The 20,237-nt window shown below is 36.0% G+C and overlaps 1 protein-coding gene across 3 annotated transcripts in view; it reads left to right on the top strand.

Moving 5' to 3' along the window:
• LOC146466578 (tudor domain-containing protein 1-like) overlaps window positions 1-20,237 on the top strand; it is a 45,669-nt gene that overhangs the window by 7,376 nt on the left and 18,056 nt on the right. For 2 of the 3 annotated variants that reach the window (XM_085127017.1, XM_085127018.1), the window contains exons 4-21: window positions 6,761-6,849; window positions 8,066-8,124; window positions 8,725-8,863; window positions 10,246-10,326; window positions 11,049-11,149; window positions 11,236-11,299; window positions 12,195-12,243; window positions 12,763-12,815; window positions 12,950-13,026; window positions 13,192-13,263; window positions 13,929-14,128; window positions 14,735-14,896; window positions 15,552-15,720; window positions 16,646-16,730; window positions 17,354-17,425; window positions 18,181-18,334; window positions 19,479-19,591; window positions 20,042-20,150. In XM_085127017.1, the coding sequence (XP_084983143.1) occupies window positions 6,761-6,849; window positions 8,066-8,124; window positions 8,725-8,863; window positions 10,246-10,326; window positions 11,049-11,149; window positions 11,236-11,299; window positions 12,195-12,243; window positions 12,763-12,815; window positions 12,950-13,026; window positions 13,192-13,263; window positions 13,929-14,128; window positions 14,735-14,896; window positions 15,552-15,720; window positions 16,646-16,730; window positions 17,354-17,425; window positions 18,181-18,334; window positions 19,479-19,591; window positions 20,042-20,150 (1,848 nt within the window). Of the gene's footprint in view, window positions 1-6,760; window positions 6,850-8,065; window positions 8,125-8,721; window positions 8,864-10,245; window positions 10,327-11,048; window positions 11,150-11,235; window positions 11,300-12,194; window positions 12,244-12,762; window positions 12,816-12,949; window positions 13,027-13,191; window positions 13,264-13,928; window positions 14,129-14,734; window positions 14,897-15,551; window positions 15,721-16,645; window positions 16,731-17,353; window positions 17,426-18,180; window positions 18,335-19,478; window positions 19,592-20,041; window positions 20,151-20,237 lie in introns of all 3 variants that reach the window. The other variant, XM_085127016.1, reaches the window with a different exon arrangement.

The following is a 20,237-nucleotide window of genomic DNA, read 5'->3' as shown; positions in this document are numbered from 1 at the left end:
TAGACCTGAAAATTACTGCAGGAAATTAATTTGTTTTAGGGTAAAAAGTTAGTCCTTGGATATATTTAAAAACAGTATTTTTCATTTGAACTAATTATTAATAATGATTTTATCATCCAGATGGTATTTTCATACTTTTTTTTACCTAATTAATAATGATTTTCTGTTCCTTACCTTTGGAGTACTGTTGTGGTTGGAAGTATTAATCCAGAAGGAATACATGTAATTAAGATTCTTTACCAAATTGAGCTCAGTATTATATTCAATGTAGTGTAAATAGATCTCCTTACGGATGCTGGCTCAGTATTTGCTGAGCTTTATGTGTGTTCCAAAAATGCCAAATTGAAGGCACTTGGCTCTAATTTTCCGGGTGTTCTGTTACACAAAGTGGAAAACGAATATTTGCTATCTGACAAAAGCTGTAAAAATGCTCCTTGATGTGCTTTTATAGTGCCCTGTTACTTTGAAATTTTTATAATTATGTTAATTTGAAAATACTGTAACTGGTGTTGATTGCTGTACACAGCATATGTTAAACAGCATTTTATTCTAACTTGTTTCTTAATTTATGTATGGATGTCCATTTTGCTGCTTGATTTGCTATTCAAACAGGAGATAGTAACACAATATGTTCATTTTCCCTATTTAAAGAAGCTTATTGTCCTTTTTCATTCATGGCAGGTGTACTTGAAACTTTTGTAAAAGGCACCATTTAGCCTATTTACTAGATAAATCAACACAGGGCATGAAACAAAAAAGTTCTGTCATGAGCATGTGGGTTTGTGTGTGTGGGTGTTTTTTATAGTTTTTCACAAAGCTTTACACCTTGCATTAGACCCATTCACCATCAATGAAAATGTTTTATAAAAGTATTGAAATTAAACTATTTAACTATTTTGTTTTATTTAATCTTGTGAAAATGCCGTGTCCATTAGCTATCTTTTGAATGGTTCAAGGCTCATGTGAAATGAATTAATCAATCTTTATTTAAACACGCAAGCACCATCACCTTAAAGCTGCTTTCCAAGAGGGGTATGCTAATAATGTTTTGTACAACAGAATAAACAGCAGTACACAACTGTACATTTAACATGAATATCAATTTTAGCATTTTGCTTAATAGTTTTGAGATAACTTTCACTATTTTGAAAGTTCACTTTTCCAGGTTTTATCCACAGACTTTTAGTGTCAGTTATTAATTAAAAAGATAGTATAGATGGTGTTTAACAAAACCATGTTTTAAGCCATTTTCCAATTTTGCCAACAATCATTTCTAAACACTGTCGACTGCCAACAGTAACAAGAAGGCTTGCATCCCAGACTAGAAAAGTATTTATCTACTTAAAATAAACCACTTATAAGCAGATATAGAGGCCAACTGATTGTCTTAAGCCGCCTCCTAAGTTAGACTCTGTTTAAATAACTGGCCCTTGCTGTATTGAAATCGAAAGCATAATAAAAGGTACAACAACAAAATATCTCAGTAACTTTCATTTGGATGTTTTATTGTTCACGCTTTATCCAATATTTCATCCACGGACACAAAAGTTAGAATCAGCTGGCACAGCATAATAAACAGCACCACAGGAAAGTACTGCTCAGTAGCTTTCACTTGTCAAATGGTCACTATTTATGATTTCATCCCTAGTCTCAAAAGTTAGAACCCCCAGGACATACTGATTGGGGGTAATAAGATTATGAAAAGAAAAGTGGAACATCAATTTTGATTTAAGGCACATTTTTAAAAAATTTTACTTAAGGTAGGAAGCACGGAAATTGGTCGATAATTATTGGGAAGCAACCGAGAACCTTGCTTAAATATTGAAATGACCTTTGCAACTTTTAGACTGTCGGGAAACACCCCTTGGGTAATAGATAAGTTAATTATATCCGTAAGAGGTTTGAAGATTTCTATTGCCGCGGTGGAAAGTAAGAATGGATGGATTTCATCTACACCAAAGGATTTTTTCTTATCAAGATTTTGGAATAGAAGAAACATTTCAACTTCATTGATTTTGCGAAAATAAAATTTTGAATTTTTATGAGTTAAATGAGACCTGAAATGGTGGTTGGATTTTGGTAAAGCAGATGCTAGCTTAATATTACTGCCTTGCAGTAAGGCAGGAAGCACGGAAATTGGTCGATAATTATTGGGAAGCAACTGAGAACCTTGCTTAAATATTGGAATGACCTTTGCAACTTTTAGACTGTCAGGAAACACTCCTTGGGTAATTGATAAGTTAATTATATCCGTAAGAGGTTTGAAGATTTCTATTGCCGCGGTGGAAAGTAAGAATGGATGGATTTCATCTACACCAAAGGATTTTTTCTTATCAAGAGTTTGGAGTAGAAGAAACACTTCAACTTCACTAATTTTGCTAAAATAATTTTTATGAGTTTAATGAGACCTGAAATGGTGGTTGGATTTTGGTAAAGCAGATGCTAGCTTAGAGGGAATATCACCAAAATAGTTATTTAACGCATTTGCTATTGAAGTAGGTTGATTATAATGCTTGTTATTTGTCTTAAGTTTATCGATGTGAGAATTTAGTCGTTTTTTATTTATAATAAAAGTAATGTTATCCCACATTTTTTGGTATTATTGGAATCAGATAAAACATTATTGTAAAAAAGATAACGATAATGTCTGTTTATGGAAGCTATGTTGTTGCGATAATACTTGTATTTATTATGCCAAGATATGTCACATGTAATTAGCCATTTTTTATAAAGATTATCTTGTGTTTTAATAGATTTTTTTAAACCAGAGGTTGTCCACGGTTTACAAGATTTATTTTTTATTTTAAATGCTTTGATAGGAGCATGTTTGTTACTTATTTTGTTAAATTTGTAGACAAATCTAGATAAACCGTCGTTACTGTTTGTACAATTTAGGAGTGTCCTCCAGTCTTCTTTCCTTAGATCTGCTTTAAACGATTTACTCTTAAATTTTTTTAAGTCTCTATATTCTATATTACTAAAAACTGAATCATTATATAATGCAATTTGAGGGATTTGATTGGCTTAGCGGCCATGGTATATGAGCCATTATACCATGGCCGAGAAATGGCGACCATTAAATTGTCTGCTGGTTTTTCTTGTAAAGCAAAATCAGTACGATCTAGCAATATTTCTTGCACAATTATTCCACTTGCGCTCATTTATGTTGGGCATGAAGTGTAATGCGATACTTTGTTGAACAGATTTCCCTTTGTGAGATCGGCTTGAAAAGCACAAATCTACCTGGAAGTTAAAAAAAGTGTGCCCTACAGTAATTTTGTAATTTTAATTCCCAAAAAAACTTCACTTGCCCATCGGGCAAGTGATGGTCAGAATCCACTAGCCTGATCGCAAAATCCAATAGCCACGGACTATTGAACACAAATTTGCATGACGTAGCTGCACATGGCGTGCTTCTATGAACTTTGAATAAAAAAACACTTGATTTTTTTTTAATCGGCGCCTCAGAATAATCTTATTCAATCTGTAGAGAATAATTTGACAATCATTTTTATAGTGCAAGAATGGTTATTTCTCGTTACATAATCGGGCAAAGATATAATTTCTTTTAGCTTTCAAGGAAGTTTCTGTAGCTGTCTAAATTTCAATTACTGATATGTCATCTGCATTCGCGAGTTGGCTCACAGGAACCTTTGATTACTGTAGTGGCTACTGCCTTCCCAGAAGGCAGTAGCCACAAGAATCCCATGGTCATTAAAGCATTGTAAATGCAAATCTGGATCGTCTGTAATGTGGCTCATTTGCAGATTGAAAATCGGTCAAAAAAATATTAAATAAACTTATAAATAAGCTACTATATCATCTTAATTATTGCTAGTTCAATAATAATCCATGTCATGGACTTGATACTGCCTGAGTGCCATTCAGCCGCGATGTAATACTCCATCTACTGTATGTACAACTTTCCATTGTGAAAATTAGGCTTGTTTCTGCTCTCATATGCTTGCTTCATAACATCTTTCAACTCTGTTTTCCTTTTCCTGTTTTCAGGGATTAGATCTTCTGAAATGTACACCCCATTCTTAAGATCTTTCTTTCTTCTTAGTATATTACGTCTCCCTGGTCTAAAAACAAACTTAGCAATGGTCGGGCGAGGGGTTCCATCCTCCCTCTGTGGACAGACTCTATGTGCGTTCTCAATCACTAGCTCTAAATTGAGATCATATGAGAGGATACTTGCAAGTGTATCGATGCAGTCTTCTTGCTGACGTTCAGTAAAATCTTAGGTTGTAACCTCTAGAGTAACGCTCCGTGGCCAACAGTCTTTCGTAGAGTGAGTTGATGATGGAGGTGTTGTCTTTTAGGTCTTTCTCGATCTTGTTGATTTTACAACTGTTCTTGTGTAACTCCCTGTTAATCTTTTCATACTTCAAAGCAAATGACTCCTGTTTTTTCTGGACATCCGAGAGCTTTATGGCATTAGAGTCGATTTTGGCTTTTAATGAGCTAGGTTCTTCCACCAATTGTTCCTGTGCTTGCATGTTGTCGCAAAGCGAACCAAGAGACTCACGAACAAATGTTTCAAAATCCTGCTCACCACCTTTTTTGCCCTTTGCTCTGGAACCGATAACACTTAAGCACAATAAATGTAGTAATTAAAAAGAAAAGTAGAAGAAAAGAAACATAAGCTTAATATTGGTGATCTTTCTCCCGAGCTCAAGATTTTGCGGCCATCTTACTTGACCGCTGAACAGCGAAGACATAATAAATGGCACCAAAGGAAAGCATTGCAGTTGAGTTTATTTTGACTTGAGAATGCTTATACATCGATTCATTTATCCAAGTTGCCATCTCTGATCATTTACCATATATTCAAAACACTTGCTTATTTACACCTAATTTAGTGATTGTCATTGATGTCATATTGTTACCAACCGCTGACCGGTTAGTTCATTTTGATTGGGTATCGGACTGACGTGCGGGAGGTTGTGGGTTCAAACCCCGGCTAGACCAACAATCAGGGTCTTTAAATAACTGAGGAGAAAGTGCCGCCTTTGTAATGTCATCTGCGAATGGTTAGACTTTCTAGTCTTCTCGGATAAGGACGATAAACCGTAGGCCCCGTCTCACAACACTTCAATGTTCATAACCCTGTGGGACGTTAAAGAACCCAGACACTAATTGCAAAGAGTAGGGCATGGAGTTCCCGGTGTGCTGTTCTGTTCTTTGTGCTGTTTCATGATTTCATGAGTTGGGTGGGTAGGATGAGGTCGCTAATGGACAAATGCTGATGTAAACCGCATTTGAATATATATGAATAGAAAATGCGGTATATAAATGCATTACTATTACCATTACCATCTCTTAACAATATATCCAGTTAGTAAAAAGTGCTTTAAATTTATTTGTTAAGAAATGTGGGTTCATGCATCTTGTTTTGTTTCAGCTGTTTGGTTCAACTTTTGATCTGTTAAGCAACACCTACAATCTTGGACAAAACTGTTAAGACACTTTTAATCCACCTACAAATTCCACCACTACAGAGATGCGTCAACAACTCACCCCCGCCCTCCCCTCCCTCCCTCTTATCAGTGTTAGTCCACCACTGGAAAAAAAGGCTGGGTAATCATCCAACCTTCCAAGCAATATTGAGTGAGGGAAAGAAGGAAGGGGGGAGTGAAGGTTTTCTACTCTCCAGACAGTGTTTTCCTTAAGTGAGATTGAAATCTATGCGCACCATTGCAACTAGTTTTGTCCAAGATTGCAGTTAAGGAGAAATAATACAAAGTCCTAAAATTGTATACAAAAAATCTTAGTTTATGTTAATATAGTGTCTTTGTTTGTAAAACAAGACAAGTGTCTTTTACAACAGTGAATTAGGTAATGGTTTAAGTGTGTTTGTTTAAATATAAGTTTGTAAAATACACAAGTGTACTTGAAACAATTTTCAGCTGTTTTAAATCTTAGCTGCCGTGAAGTTAGGATTTACTCAACAACATGCAAAACCCTTCATTTAGTGAATGACATTTGTAGTTAAAAGCTAACCCAGTCTATCACAGGAGAAACAGCCCGATAAGAATTATTGTGTTTATAATATTATTTTACATGTAGATCACTTTGCCCATTACTTACATGTTTTTCAACAGTTCAGTGTTGATAAAGTAAATTAAGAGGCTGAGCTCTCTCACTTATTTAATTACAAATATTGTAGTTGATTCCAATCCTAGCAGTATGCATGGTGTTTGTCCCATGAACCTAGTTTAATGGCCTTAGCTCACACGAGTCTCCTGTAGCTCAGTAGTAGAGCATCCGAACTAGTAATCAGAAGGTCTTAGGTTCGACTCCTGATAGAAGCACTCGGATTTCCTTTTTCTGGGTACATGCCTATGTCACTTTGAATAATACATCATTCTCAAGTTTTTTTTTTTACCTTTAGTTACAAACCTGCCCCTAGTATAGTAGTTACCCTTGATGAATTCAAACCTTTTAGAGGGATGTTACTTTTTTTGGTTGTCCTTTCACCAGTTGTATATAGTTGAGTTAGCAGTGTACTGCTGTCCTGTTAATATATTTAGTGATGTTGGAATATTACTGTTAAGTTTTTAAAGGAGTATACTTGGCATTTTGTATTAGTTTTTAAATTAATATTGGTGTGGTTCTGTTATAAAATAATAAAGACTGTTTGTCAGACTCGTTTTCAGCTGATATAATTCCTAAATTATGTAGTTAAAATACAGTACTATAACAATACTATGTACATGTAAAGATACTTAGATACTTGTTCATGTTTCATTTTCAGGTGTGAAGTGTGAAGAGTGTTCCAGGGGAACAGCATCATGCAGTTGTAATAAGTGCGAGACAGTGTACTGCAGTGCGTGTTTTGAAAGGGTAATTCATGCTTTCAAATGTGGCAATGCTACAAGTCATGGTTTAAGTAATGTTGTGGTGGTTTTAGACTGGATAAAACATGTACTGCGAGCTTTTGAACCGGCTTCAAAAACATTCCTGGAAAAGCGTGTGTCAAGGGAGTTCATAACAATGATGCTTTTGTGAACATTAGAAATTAGCATACAAGAAAAACATTAAACACTGCATACTAATAAGGAGGAGGTTTTATTGGGTTTTAAAACCACTGCACGTGATGTTTTATCGACCATTTGATAGGTCAATGGGCTTATGAATTATGAATCAGTTTTTGAATAAAAGTAAAAAATAAGTATTTCACTTTAACTGTCAATGTGTCTGGTGCAGAGCAGTAATTGGAAACACACTCTCCAGATCAAATAGGGATTTGGAAATGTTGGTTTTGAGGAAATCAAGGGGAAAACTGGGGTAGCCAGAGAAAAGCATCTCAGAGCAAGAATGAGAACCAACAACAAACTCTATCCACATGTATATGATGCAAGTCCAGGAAACAAAACCAAGTCACTTTGGTGGGAGGCAAGCGCTCTCACCACTGTGCCATCCCTACTCTTCTAGAGTGTAGAATCAATAACTGGTTCAGATAATTTTTTAAGATTTCATTTTTCTGTTTTTTAAAATTGTTTATAAGAAATTAAGTCAACTTGGATTAGGCTGCAAAAAGTATTTTTTCATAAAAGTAACCTTGTGATCCGTTCAAATAACCTTAACTTACCAACTTATTCTATCCAAGTCTACCTCTATTTGATTAAAAATATTCATCTCAATCCACAAGAATGAACTAATAACACTACAAATTGGCGTTTTCCTCCAAGAGATATTGTGACTGTGCTCATGGCGATGACGTAATGTAGGTTCGTATTATGTGTGTATGGAAGCTGCAGCTTATTTATGTCAATCAGCGCTAATAATGCCAGTGCTAGCACTGTAAACATGTTTGGTAAAGTCCAAATAGTCTCCTAGAAATTACATGTACCTAGAGAACAAAAGTATTGTTGTAGGGTCTGAGGTTTAAGTAAAATGTTCCACAATTTGGGTGATCAGTGCGTGTACAGCAGTAACTATTCTGTGTAGTCATGTCACATATGTCTTCAAAATTTTGAGTGGCACCTGTGCAAAGAGTGTTCATGCATTGTTACTTTCTCAGCAATGTAAATTTAACCTGATTTGTGCTCATTCACAGGTGCATTCCTATTCCAATGCTTTGAGAAAACATGTTCCCACACCTGTTGTACAGACAAGGTAAGAAAGAAAATGAATTATTTTTCTTAGTAAGGTGGACCTTTCGTAGTCTGCATTTTGAAGATTTCTCCTCATTGAAAAACAACAAATTTTGTTTCCAACTATGGTAAAATGACAGAAAATGTTGATAAGAAGTGGCCAAGCAATGAAACCAATAATTAATAAATATTAATAATGTTAGAATAACCAAGCTTCCCCATATTGAACTGGATCTAGCTTGCAATGGAGGCTCTTGTGGGGATATTTTAAAAAGTATTTGCAAGTGGAAAGATTCTCTTGCTTAAGCCTTGTGTACAAACTTGTTCCAGATCCATAATACCAAGAATACAAATGTGGTCTAGATGTGGATAAAGCTTGTTACTTTGCTAGTTCTTGTCCATGTTCCAAAGGTCTGCACTGTGTTCTCTAGTTTTCTTCCCTAAAAAATAAAAGTCACCTTACGTGACATCACTTTCCTTAGCTTGCAAAACACCATGAATTTATTACCTTAGTTTTTTACTGTAAAGGCAAAATTTTCATCTACATCCTTTTGCTTGGAACTTTTAAATGAATGTAGTTGTTTTACAATAACCCAAGACTGGTGTTTCTCTGTTTCAGCAGCGATACAGCAGTTGGTTGTCTCAAGCATAACAACAGGCCTTTGGAGTTTTATGATAAGGATGAAGATCAACCTGTGTGTTCACATTGTGTGGTTATTGGAGAGAGACAAACTCATGCTATTGTTCCTATTGACGACATTGTGAGTGCGAGCACATATGTTAAGGACAGTGCCCCCTATAATCAAACATATTTTTGTGCAGTTTATTGCAATGTGGGAAAAGCAGACCTTAGCGAGGACTATTGCAATCTCAAAAAAAAAAACTTGGGGGAAACCACACATTGTTCAGAGATATTAAGCAACAATAATATTCTAAAAAGCCTCAAAATACAAAACAATGATGTAGGGCATTTTTCCCATATTGAAGCTTAATTTTATATCTCTGAAAATTGTGTGGTTACCCCTAATTTTCTTTTTGGATTCCAATAACCCTTGCCTTGATCTACTTTTGCGCTTAGTTATAAAGCGCACAAAAATATCTTTATTTTACCATGCACTACTGTTAAGAAACCCGTGTTTCTCAGACCATACTCAGATTTGTAGAATGCATGTGCAGTAGCAAAAGAAGGCACCATGCTTAAAGCTTTTATTATTGCCATGTGGAGTATGGGGAGGGGAGTTTGTAACTTGATCATTATTACAAATTTATGGCATACAAAAACAGAAGCCAAGGAATGAATTGCAAAAGAGTCTAAGACCCCATATTAAAGCAGATTACCAATGGTAAAGGTCTCAAGAAGTGGGTCCTACTAGAGAGGAGAGGGGAGCTTTTTCTGCAATATTATACAAACCTTTTTACAATAAATCAATTAGACAACGTCAGCTTGTTAAATAGAATAAGTGAAAAATAATTAAAATTCTTTTTTGAGTCGAATTTTTTTGTAAATAACTTAGCATGGACAAAGTTTAATTGCACGTTCAGAGTTGGTTCCAGTTCTTGATTAGGAGCGCCCTTTGTGTTTTAACTTACAAAATTATTGCCTCTACAGTTTTTTTTTGTAATGCTTCCTCTTTACCGTCAAAATGCTCAGCATGACCCACTTACAGTTTGAGAATAATTAAAAAAAAGAAAGCCTTGGAGGGGGGGGGGGGGGGGTCACTGTAGGGTAAATGAGAGTTGTTATTTTCCAGTCTCATTAATCAGGCCTGTAGCTATATCTGGTTTCTTAAAATATTTCTGCTTACCTGTGGATGGGATGTTAGTTTGTTGCAGGACTTAACCCAAGCCAAATGCAGTACAGTCAAGCCTGTTATTACGGACACCGTTGGGACCAGAAAAGTGTCCTTATTACAGAGAGTCCTTATTAAGCGGGTTGATTTTAAGGAAAATGTATGGAGTGAGACCAAGAAAACTGTCCATAATAAGGAGGGTCCGTATTAAGTGGGTGTCCGTAAAACGGGGTTTCAATGTAGTTTGTAAAAAAGTTTCTTGAGTGCCTTACGAAGGTATTTGTTTAATCCTGTCACCTGGCTTTAAAAAAATTAATTCAACTGACTGTAAATCTCTATGTTTGAACACCAAGGCCAAGGAAGTTCAGAACCAATTCCAAGCTTCAATTGATGAAGTGTCTACTATAGTCACACACTTGGACAAGTCAGTGCAGGTAGGTGTGTTTCAACAGATCTCTCTAGGATCTTACCTTCGCATGTGCAGCAGTAGTCTTGTTTGGCTCTTGAGTCATGGAGGTCCCATGCTCTTGGACAGCCAGCATTCTTCAACTCTGGTAAGGTTAGGGCAATTTAGTAGTAAAATGTATAGGATTTAACCAGTGGTTTGAGGAAGGGGCTGAATTTAAGCAGTGTTAGAGGATGTCTACTGTTTGACATGTAGTCTGTTAGGAAATGGCATCTGCCTATTGAACAGTTAGATGGCAAGTCTGTTGAATATTGGATTGCCTTAGTATAGCCAATCAGATAATTATTTATGAGTTTGCCTATGCTAATACTTGTAATATATCCTTACCTTGTATCTTGGATTGAACCTGAATATACTTTGGATTAAACCACACATGTAACACATGCAATGGTTTAGTAGATGATAGTTTGCTCCTTGTGTACGTGTACATGAATCTCTAGGGTGCATACCCTAACTGGGCAAGACACTATGATTGCTCTTCGCTTGGTTATGCTAAATTGCAGTTAATTATTAATAATTATTTCTTTCGGTAGTTTTCCATAAGGGAGTGCTATCAGTTTTTTTCAACGAAATTGTAACCTACATTCACCTTGTCTTCAGATTTACACCAACACTTCTTTTTTGCCCCGAGTCCTTAACCCTCTTCTTATAGGAAAAGTTGAAGTGAAGGTATTTTCCTTTGTATTGTAGAAAATTTGTGGAGCACTTCCTGAAGTCAAGGCTGAAAATAACAGCATTGTGAATGACATACGGGAGCACTTTCAGATCTTGCATGCCGCTTTGCAGACAAGGTAAGCACAGGTGATATTTTGTCATACGCTGGTGAACCAGTATTGTCGGTATCACATTAGTTAGTGTCTGTTGTGTTTTATTACAGAGAACAGTCACTCATCAATGGTGTTGAAGTGCATCATAATGGAGAAAAGAATCTGGAGAAACTGGTAAAGAGCTAGCTGTCAATAATATAACATATGATTTGTTCTCCGATCTTCTGCTTCTTGTTCGTCCATAATAATAAATTCAAACTTTATTAAAATCTCCGTAGAAAACCTATTTACAAATAATAATATATAACCAATTCACATTCCACCATCATAGACTAAAATTTTGATGAAATGAAAATATTAAGAGATCCTAAAATACTAATTTACAAGCTCACGCCATCATCGACTTTCTGAAACACACACTAGGTTAGCGTTTAAGCGGCAGTCATAATAATAATAATAATAATAATAATAATAATAATAAATAATGAAAATCTTTATTGAGGAGTACTTCACCAAACATGATAAACAGAAAGGTCCTCCCACTAAAATACAAATAAAAACAAGAAATTAAAAAAAAAAATACAAGAAAAACAGTAATTGTTAAATACATTGCAAAACTATAACTATGTTAATTATATTACAAATTTATAACTAAGATATAGTTTAATTAGAGGAACTTCGCCTCATAAATCATTAAATAATACAATAATATATAAAAGAAATCAGATTGTTGCATTACAGGGTCACTCAACTACCCGAGCTACCCTTTTTTGATGGTAGGGTCACCCTCCTAGCCGGGCCAACTTTTGGCTTGCCTAGCAGGGTCAACTCCGTCAAGGCAAGACAATCTGAGCATGCGTGAGGGCTGTTGGCTCAGGCAAAGGGTTCAACTTTTTCTCATATAAACGCTTGCTAAAGTTGACTCAACTGGGAGGGTGACCCTCTTTCCCAGGACAACTTTTCTCCATATAAACGGGGCCTTAAAATAATTTGACAAAAGATCATCAAAGTCCTTGAGACATGCATGTAATCCCTTCAACATGTGTTTGTCTTTGTCTTTGTTGAACAGCGAGAAGAAGTAACAGAGAATTTACGAAAAGCAAAGGATTTTATTCAAGGTATTGATCAACAACAACATATAATGCTATAAACTAAGAAAATTAAATACATGTCATTTATAGAGACAAGCCATTCTGTGGGTCTTGTATGTCCAGATCAAAATGAAATTTACAACTGTTGATATTTGAGTTGAAGAAAAACTGAAAAACCTGGGGAAGAAAAGTGCTTAGAGCAAGTGACAAACTAACAACACTCAGATTATAGATTAAAGTTAGTCCAGGATTCTAACCTGGCGCGTACTGAAGAGTGAAGTATTCTCTCACTACACTCCCAATATCAAGTGAACATGTGTATTCTCCTAAATGTTCTCTATATCTTTTGTTATGTTTCTTGTTTGGAGAATTTGTTTAAAAGTCAAGAATTTTATCTTTGGTGATTATTTCCCATATTCTCACAACCTGTGTGTTGGATCAAGTAGTGACCTTGTAAGGACAGTCTTGAGGCAGTCTTTTATGACATTATAGATCAAGATTTACTTCTTTACATAATCATAATAAAAACTTGTCATTGTTTTGTAGATTTAGAGACTCTGATTGGTCAGCCACAGAAACTGATTGACAATGCAAATAAGGTTAATATAATATATAATTTTATTGTAAATCTCTATTACTTCTCTTTTTTTACTCATTTTGTGTCAACAAGTTTGTCAATTGACCTTACAGCATCAAGTACATGTATTTATTCAAATTATCTTTTGTTGTTCAGCTTAAGAGCCAGCTGGAAAGTTTCCGAGAAATGCCATGCTTTGCAGTTACAGTGCCATCAGACGCAGATGAAGTCAAGTGAGTTATAGAGGTTTGCGTTAAATTGACTAGAGCTCGTTTGTTTGGCTTCCTTGAAAATAAATGTTGTATTGTATTGTATTGTTTTGTAGCAGGGAAATCAAAGTGAAATCAAGTCTGTAGCTTTGCAGAATTAAAGCAAAACAAAAATTGTATATTCAACAGATTTGAAGCTAGTGAAGGGCTGTGTGATACCATTTCAGAGTATGGTTCAGTGTCTACTGGTACATGTGCAAGGTACAGTTTTATTAAGCTTCCAGTTACTCATGTGTTAATCAATTTGAATTGAAGGGGAATTGTGTCATTGTGTCTGCCTATGAAGGGATTAACTCTCATTTGGAGGGCTAAATTGGGCACATGTTATGGATTAAATATAGTCTACACATTGCTGGTGACGGAATGGATTGAAACTTGAAATGTTAGGCTAACATTTTTCAAGTTCTCATATTTTTGTTTTCAAAATGCGCTTAAACAGATCACAAGTTGTTCTTTCCAAGAATTGAGTTGATCTCTTTCCTCTCGTTGTTCTAAAATTGTTTTGTAGCTATGTGAAGGTCTTATTTCACCAATTTTAACCAAACAGGTCAAAAATCCCATGAGACTTCCCCTTTAAATATTGTGCTTGGAGTAAACCCTCCTACACCTCCCCCTGGCCACGTCACCATCAAATATTTCTTTCAGTAGATTATTCTTCTAACATTCATGTTACCTCTTCATGTGCCTTGGCTCAGAAGGGTATTCTGCAGCAACAGGTTTTTATACCCAAAGACACTAAACACAGGCAGGGAAAGGTATTGTATCACAGATTCTCATGCTGACAGTCTATTGTACTTCCCACTTTCCTTTCCTGGTGGAACTGTAATTATTTTATTTTATTTGAATGTTTTTATTTTAATTATCAGGTTTGAATTGAAAAAGATCAGTGATTTGACCGAGGAAGACTTGGAGGAAGCAAATGATGATGCAGAACATGAACTGACGGAGGTTTCAGAGGAACAGAAGGAGGAAGTGGAAAATGCAGATCAGAATGTCGCAAAAATACAACACACTGGAACAGTTAGATCTATCACAGCTTCTAAGATTCTCAGAGCAAATCTTGCATGTTAGTTTCAGCTTGTGAGATGTAAATTTATTTCCCGAGTGACTAGACACCATTGTACTTATACTTACGTTCCTCTGTGGAGGGATGTCTGAGGAAGAAATTGCCATATTTGTTGTTGCTGTTCTTGTGTTTCCACCCACTAATGTCCAGTAATACATGCAACTTATATTAGACAGAATAATTTTTGATTTTCATATGACTTCTTGTTTGACAGAATTATTTGTGTTTGGGCAGCGGTTTCAATAAGAGCAGGCAACTGGCGAAATTCACCATCTATATCAAGCAAATTGACCTAAATTCGCCACCTACTTTCTCCAAAATTAATAAAATTAGAGTAAAATTGAACTTCCATTAGCCGCGTACTTTGCAGTTTTTGCCGTCTGCTTAAAACCTTATTGAAACCTCTGTTGGCTGAGGGAAAGGGTTAGGGGACACTTTGTGATGTCTATCATAAAGAGCATGCATCTTGTTAGCCTACATTCCTGGACACATCTTGTTGTTACTGTTGTTGTTGTTGTTGCTTTAGTTGTCGTTTCTGTTGCTGATGCTGCTATCACTATTATTGTTATCTATGTCTAAGGAAACAAATGGTCATTATCTGTTTAGATCGCCATGAGTTGGTGTTGGTGACACACATCCGAGATCCCTGTCAGTTTATGATTCAGAGAGTAGCAGATATGGAACAACTCCAGATCATGATGAACATAATCAATATTTACTGCGACAGCACAGAGAATGTTCATGATCTCCTTTATGATGTCAAATTTGGTATGTTATTAACTCTTATTATATCTCTCAGTTGGTACATGTGGTGTGATTGGTCAATTTTGCAGGCTGTATTTCACTGTACAGCCCGCTAAATTTGAAAGTTTCCTTTCCTGCACACCAGCGCCGGTTAACCTCACAGATACAATAAATATCTTACTAACCTTGTTTTCTTGGTCCATACTGTAAGTTACGGATCCTCGTTTATTCATGTTGTTTTTCGGCCGGAGGGCTTCGCAATTGGGCTGTAAATCAATGGGGAAAAAACTAATTGGTCTGTAACTTACAGTACAGACCCTGAACTCAGTTAATAAGAGGTATTTAATCATTTAACTAACAATAGATGTCCAGAAACAACAAAATGTGTTTTATTGTGAAGTACAACACAAAAAATAAATTTAAAAAAATCCAAATTTGATAGCAATTTTTTCTAGAGACTTCAAGAAGTAAACAAGGAAATAATATTAATAATTGAATAGAATTACTGAAATTACCACCTGGCCTGGTGTACAAGGTTCTGTCAAACATACTTTTCTTTGTTTTCACCAATTAGTCTGAATTGTTTAGTTTGAGAAGATAAAGCTGAATGTGAAAAAAAAGAAGCTATTTCAAGCAGCTGTGCAAATTTGGAAAATAAATGGAATTGGTTCATTTTCAGGTGACATGGTCTGTGCACAGTTCACTACAGACAATCAGTGGTACAGAGCATGTATCAAAACTGCATATTCACCTTCCAATCCCAATGTTGTACCTACTTTGGAGAATGGTCTGTGTGTTGAGGTGCAGTACATTGATTATGGCAATAGTGAGTGGCTTCCTCTTAACAGGTAAAATTATCATCACATAGATCAACTGTTTGTATGTATCAGCAATACAGTCGAACCTCTTTATAACAGACACCAAGGGGACAGGAGTAAGTGTCCTTATTATTGTAGAGGTGTGTTTTAGAGAACTACATGTACAGGCTTTATATGGATTTTGTTCTCTCAGGGACCAAATGAACTGTCCATAATAGAGAGGTGTCTGTATTATGGAGGTGCCCGTTAGGAGAGATTCTAGTCTGTACGTTGATCCATAGGTTGTGTTCGTTTGGGTTTTTTTTTTTTTTTTTCAGGAAGTTGAACATAAATTTTTATTGGTCAGTTACTTATTACCACACATAAATTCCAAATGTGAGATCTGGGCTGATATTCAGTCAATTGACTTTTTCAGGGGGCGTAGTGTTTTGGGGGAGTGGGGTGGGGGTGCTTACTGTTGGAGGGAATTTTGTGTTTCAGTAGTGATTAGGTTTGACAGTTAAAACAGGGCTAGCTGTTAGGGTGAGCTGTTTTAAGCTATTAACAGTCTTCAGACTTATGTTCAGGAGGCTTCTTATTGAAAGGATTGTAGCGTCTTGAGCGTGGGGGAGGAGGTAACGTATGGTACTCAGTCATTTGCATTGCGTCCAATGATGTCATCTAGCAATAAAATTAGAGGCATTGATGTGTACACAAATTTCTATGTCTGAGGTTTTGTTATTTTTCTGTTGATCTTTTGTGTGGGGTAATTTAATTTGAGGGCATATTGTTGCCTTGTAGACCACCTCATTGTTAATTATAATTTGAAGAGTTTTACGATCTGAACTTCATTTTGATTGTCAAATGTGTTATTAAAGATAATAAACTTCCTGATGGTGGTTTCTGTTTAAATGATGTCTCCTTGACATTTGTGGCATGATGTTAAGTGTTGACCAGTAGTAATTGATTATTGCAGACTGAGAAAGATGAAGAGTGAATTTTTGAACATTCCTGAACTGGGTCAGTGCTGTTCCTTAGCAGATATTGTACCCCCCTTTCAGGTTTGTGAACCATTTTGGGTATTTTTTTAGCAGAGTATTAAGCAATCAAGAGTAGTATCACAACCTTTGAGATCCTCCAAATCTTAGTCTCCTCCACAGCCATTATTTCCAAATCCCAGAGCCTGTGTGACTCATAACATGACATTTTAATAATAACCAAAAAAAGTCTTAAGTTTGTGGTATTTTGACTTAAATATTTACCCATTTGCTGATGCATAGACAAGCAAATTTATTACTATACCCTAGTAGTTGCTTTTTAAATAAGAAATAATATATATTGTACAAAAAGTTTCATAAAAAAGCTTGGTGAGGCTCATATGGAGATTTTTTTATAAAAATTTTGTTTTCATACTGACCGCACTGTTGGAAAAAACTTTTAATCACAGACTGGATAAGCGCTATATAAGTAGTTATTATTATTATTATTATTATTATTATTATAATTATTATTTCAATACAATCCACATTACAGCTACTGATTTGTAGTTCTAACAAATTTTGTTTTCTAAATTACCATTAGATAAGTGTTTTTTTTTTGTTTCTTTTGCAGCGATGCTATTTTCTAAAAAAAATGTTGATCACTTAGCTCACTGTTGTTGTTGTTGTTTTTGTTTACTCTTTAGGAGGACAAGTGGCCAGCAAAGGCGATAAAAGCATTTGGAAGTCTTACAGGAGATAAGCCACTGTTAATGTCTGTAAGTTAAATCTGTTTTCATTTCAAGATATCAACACAAACACTTTGTAGCAGTTATTTCCAGTACTTATAAATAAATAACACAGCTTTAGAATAGGTGCAGCTACTTATGCAGCTGAGCAAGGAATTTCTGATGCCCAAATTCGACAAATGGATAGATGGAAATCTGATGCTTTTAAAATATATATCAGGATATCTTCCCTGCAATCTGTTTCTTAACTCTATTTGCTAGGGGGTTTGATGTTGTTGCTTGCAGGGGCGGCACAACCCTGACCCCACATGGATAATTAAGGGTACTTTTGCCATACATATTTCTGGTAATACCTCTTATTAATTTTGTCAAAATGCGATTTGTGCTGGGGTGGGGCGTGCCCCTTCCTTTGCAGGGGCTTTGGCGGTTTACTGCCCTCACCTTCGTAGGCAACACATATTTAACAAAAGTTTATATTCTTATTTATATTGGATATTTGGAACTTAATAAAGCGGCTATGTGATAAATTTCACATAGCCATTATTTTTTCTCCATTAAGTTGTTTGTATTGCCTTTACGAACAGAGCACAGCACTTATTGCATTCCAATTAGGCTTGCGCTTCTGTGGGGGAAATTGAAGCATAAATAACATTTTGTAACAGAACTGGGAAACCTGCAAAGTTTGCACAATTACCGGTAAATCTTGCAACGACTTTTTGCAATGCTGTGTTTGGAAATGTGTCGGTTACCTCATGAAATGATTTTAATACAATACGCTCTGACAGGTCATTGAAAAGAAAGGAAGCAAAATGATGGTTGATTTGCGTCGCCCTGAAGATGATGAGCCAACTCAAGATGATGACAGGCCAGCATCTGTCCGCGATGCTCTTGTTTTCTTGGAAGTGGCCAGATTCTCTTCACCTGCCTCAAAACCTGAAGGTGTGTGTTTAGCAAAATGATAAAATTAATAAGAATGATGTATTATTCAGTGAGTGACACAGGCATACTCGGAAAAAGGAAAGCTGATCGTTCCTTTCAGGAGTCGGAGCTAAGACCTTCTGATTTCTAGGTCGGATGCTTTACAACTGAGCTACAGAAGACTTGTGGGAGGTAGAGCCATTAAACTAGGTTCATGGGACAAATATCCTGCATATTGCTAGGATTTGAATGTCGAACGTGTGGTATATGAAATAAAGTGTGATGGTATATTTTAAGCCTGGTGAATGAATGAGAATGATGTATTATTGCAGTGTCCATCAATGTGATGATTATCTTACCTTGCAAACTGACACATATAGATACTTGCCGCAATTTCTTTAATTTGAGTTTGCGGTCATATAGATGCCAATGATGCATAATTATAGCACAACTGAATTTATAACATAGTGCACGTGCTTCGCCATCTTATTCCTATTGGCGTCATCATGGTACATTTCTCAACATGCGCACGGCCGTGCGTCCATAAAATGACGTGTGCAACTTGCAGACAGACTCAGGTTTCAGTCGCTTAGTTTTAGTTTGTACAAACTAATTCAAAGAAGCAAATTTTCATTGACAATTTCAGATGAAACATTCTCGTTCAGACCATACTATTGTGGCGTGTTTATAAACAGCTGATAAGACCTTTGTTTTTCGGTACAGCGCATTGAGAGAATTTTGTAATCAATCACAAATAAAACCTGTTTTCCGCTTACCACGTTTCGATACTTTACTGTACATATATCTTATAAAAGAATTGGTTCATGCTTTTATTTCTGCGTTTCAGTCAGTGACGTTTAAGAATTGGGTCTTGCTTAGCGTGCGTATAATTATCGAGTTATGCATGCACTTGGGAAGTTTGGAGAGCACTCAAGAAGCTAGAGTTGCTATCGGCTACACCTCGAGCAACTCTTACGCTTCTTTCGTGCTCTTAAAACTTCCCACGTGCATCCATAACTCGATAATTATACGCACGCTAAGCAAGAACCAATTCTTAAACATCACTGACTGAAACCTGTAATCATTACAGCGAAACATCTGTACGTAAACCTGTAAAATAATGGAAGAATTAATCAATCTCCCATATCTATTTGTTTAAATGCAGGGCTTTTCTTTCCTAAGAAGACTTACAAGGAGCCAGTGCCTATTGGAGAAGGAGCTTTTGTTGATGTTCTGGTTACACATGTTGTGTCCCCTGAAGAAATTTATGTTCAAAAGGTCAATACTGACATAGTTGTTGTTATGACTATTTGATATAGCAATCTCATAACAAAGAAATTTTTAAACATACACCTATTTTCTGCATCAGCTGTACTGGGATGAATTGCAACAACAACAACAACAACAACAACTTTATTTTAAAAATATACTTATATCTTTTACAGGAATACACAGCCCGCAATTAGCAGAGCTAATCGATGCGGGCATCTTAAGTTTAAGGGGAAGTGTCACGAATTTGATGTCATTTCAAAACCCAAAAATGTTTGTCTGTCAACAGAAACAGAAAAAGAAATAATAATTGTCTAGTTTTGTTATATTTTATCACCTCAGTGCAATAAAACTGTCGAGTAGTGCCTCTGGCCAGAGACAGAGTAGGTCGGAATGGGTTGAATGGCTACCCTGTAAAGCTTACTTCCCTTACCTTTTGCGATACTTTAATGTACACAGCTTCGGAGTGAGGAGACAGTGGAGTTACAGCACATTATGGAAGAGATGGGGAAGATGTTCAGTGGACGAAGGCGTGGCACAGAGTGGAGTGTACCATGGCCTTATAAAGGTGGGTCTACACAGGCTGCTATGGATTAAGGATATTCTCAAGTTCAAACCCATTTCTAGCTTGCAATCCATCTGTTTTATTGCTTGT

This window comes from Pavona decussata, unplaced genomic scaffold (assembly GCF_977016875.1).
Source record: "Pavona decussata unplaced genomic scaffold, jaPavDecu1.1 SCAFFOLD_143, whole genome shotgun sequence".
Lineage (NCBI taxonomy): Eukaryota > Metazoa > Cnidaria > Anthozoa > Scleractinia > Agariciidae > Pavona > Pavona decussata.
Note: the sequence above shows the minus strand (reverse complement) of the source record. Positions and strands in the feature narration are given on the sequence as shown.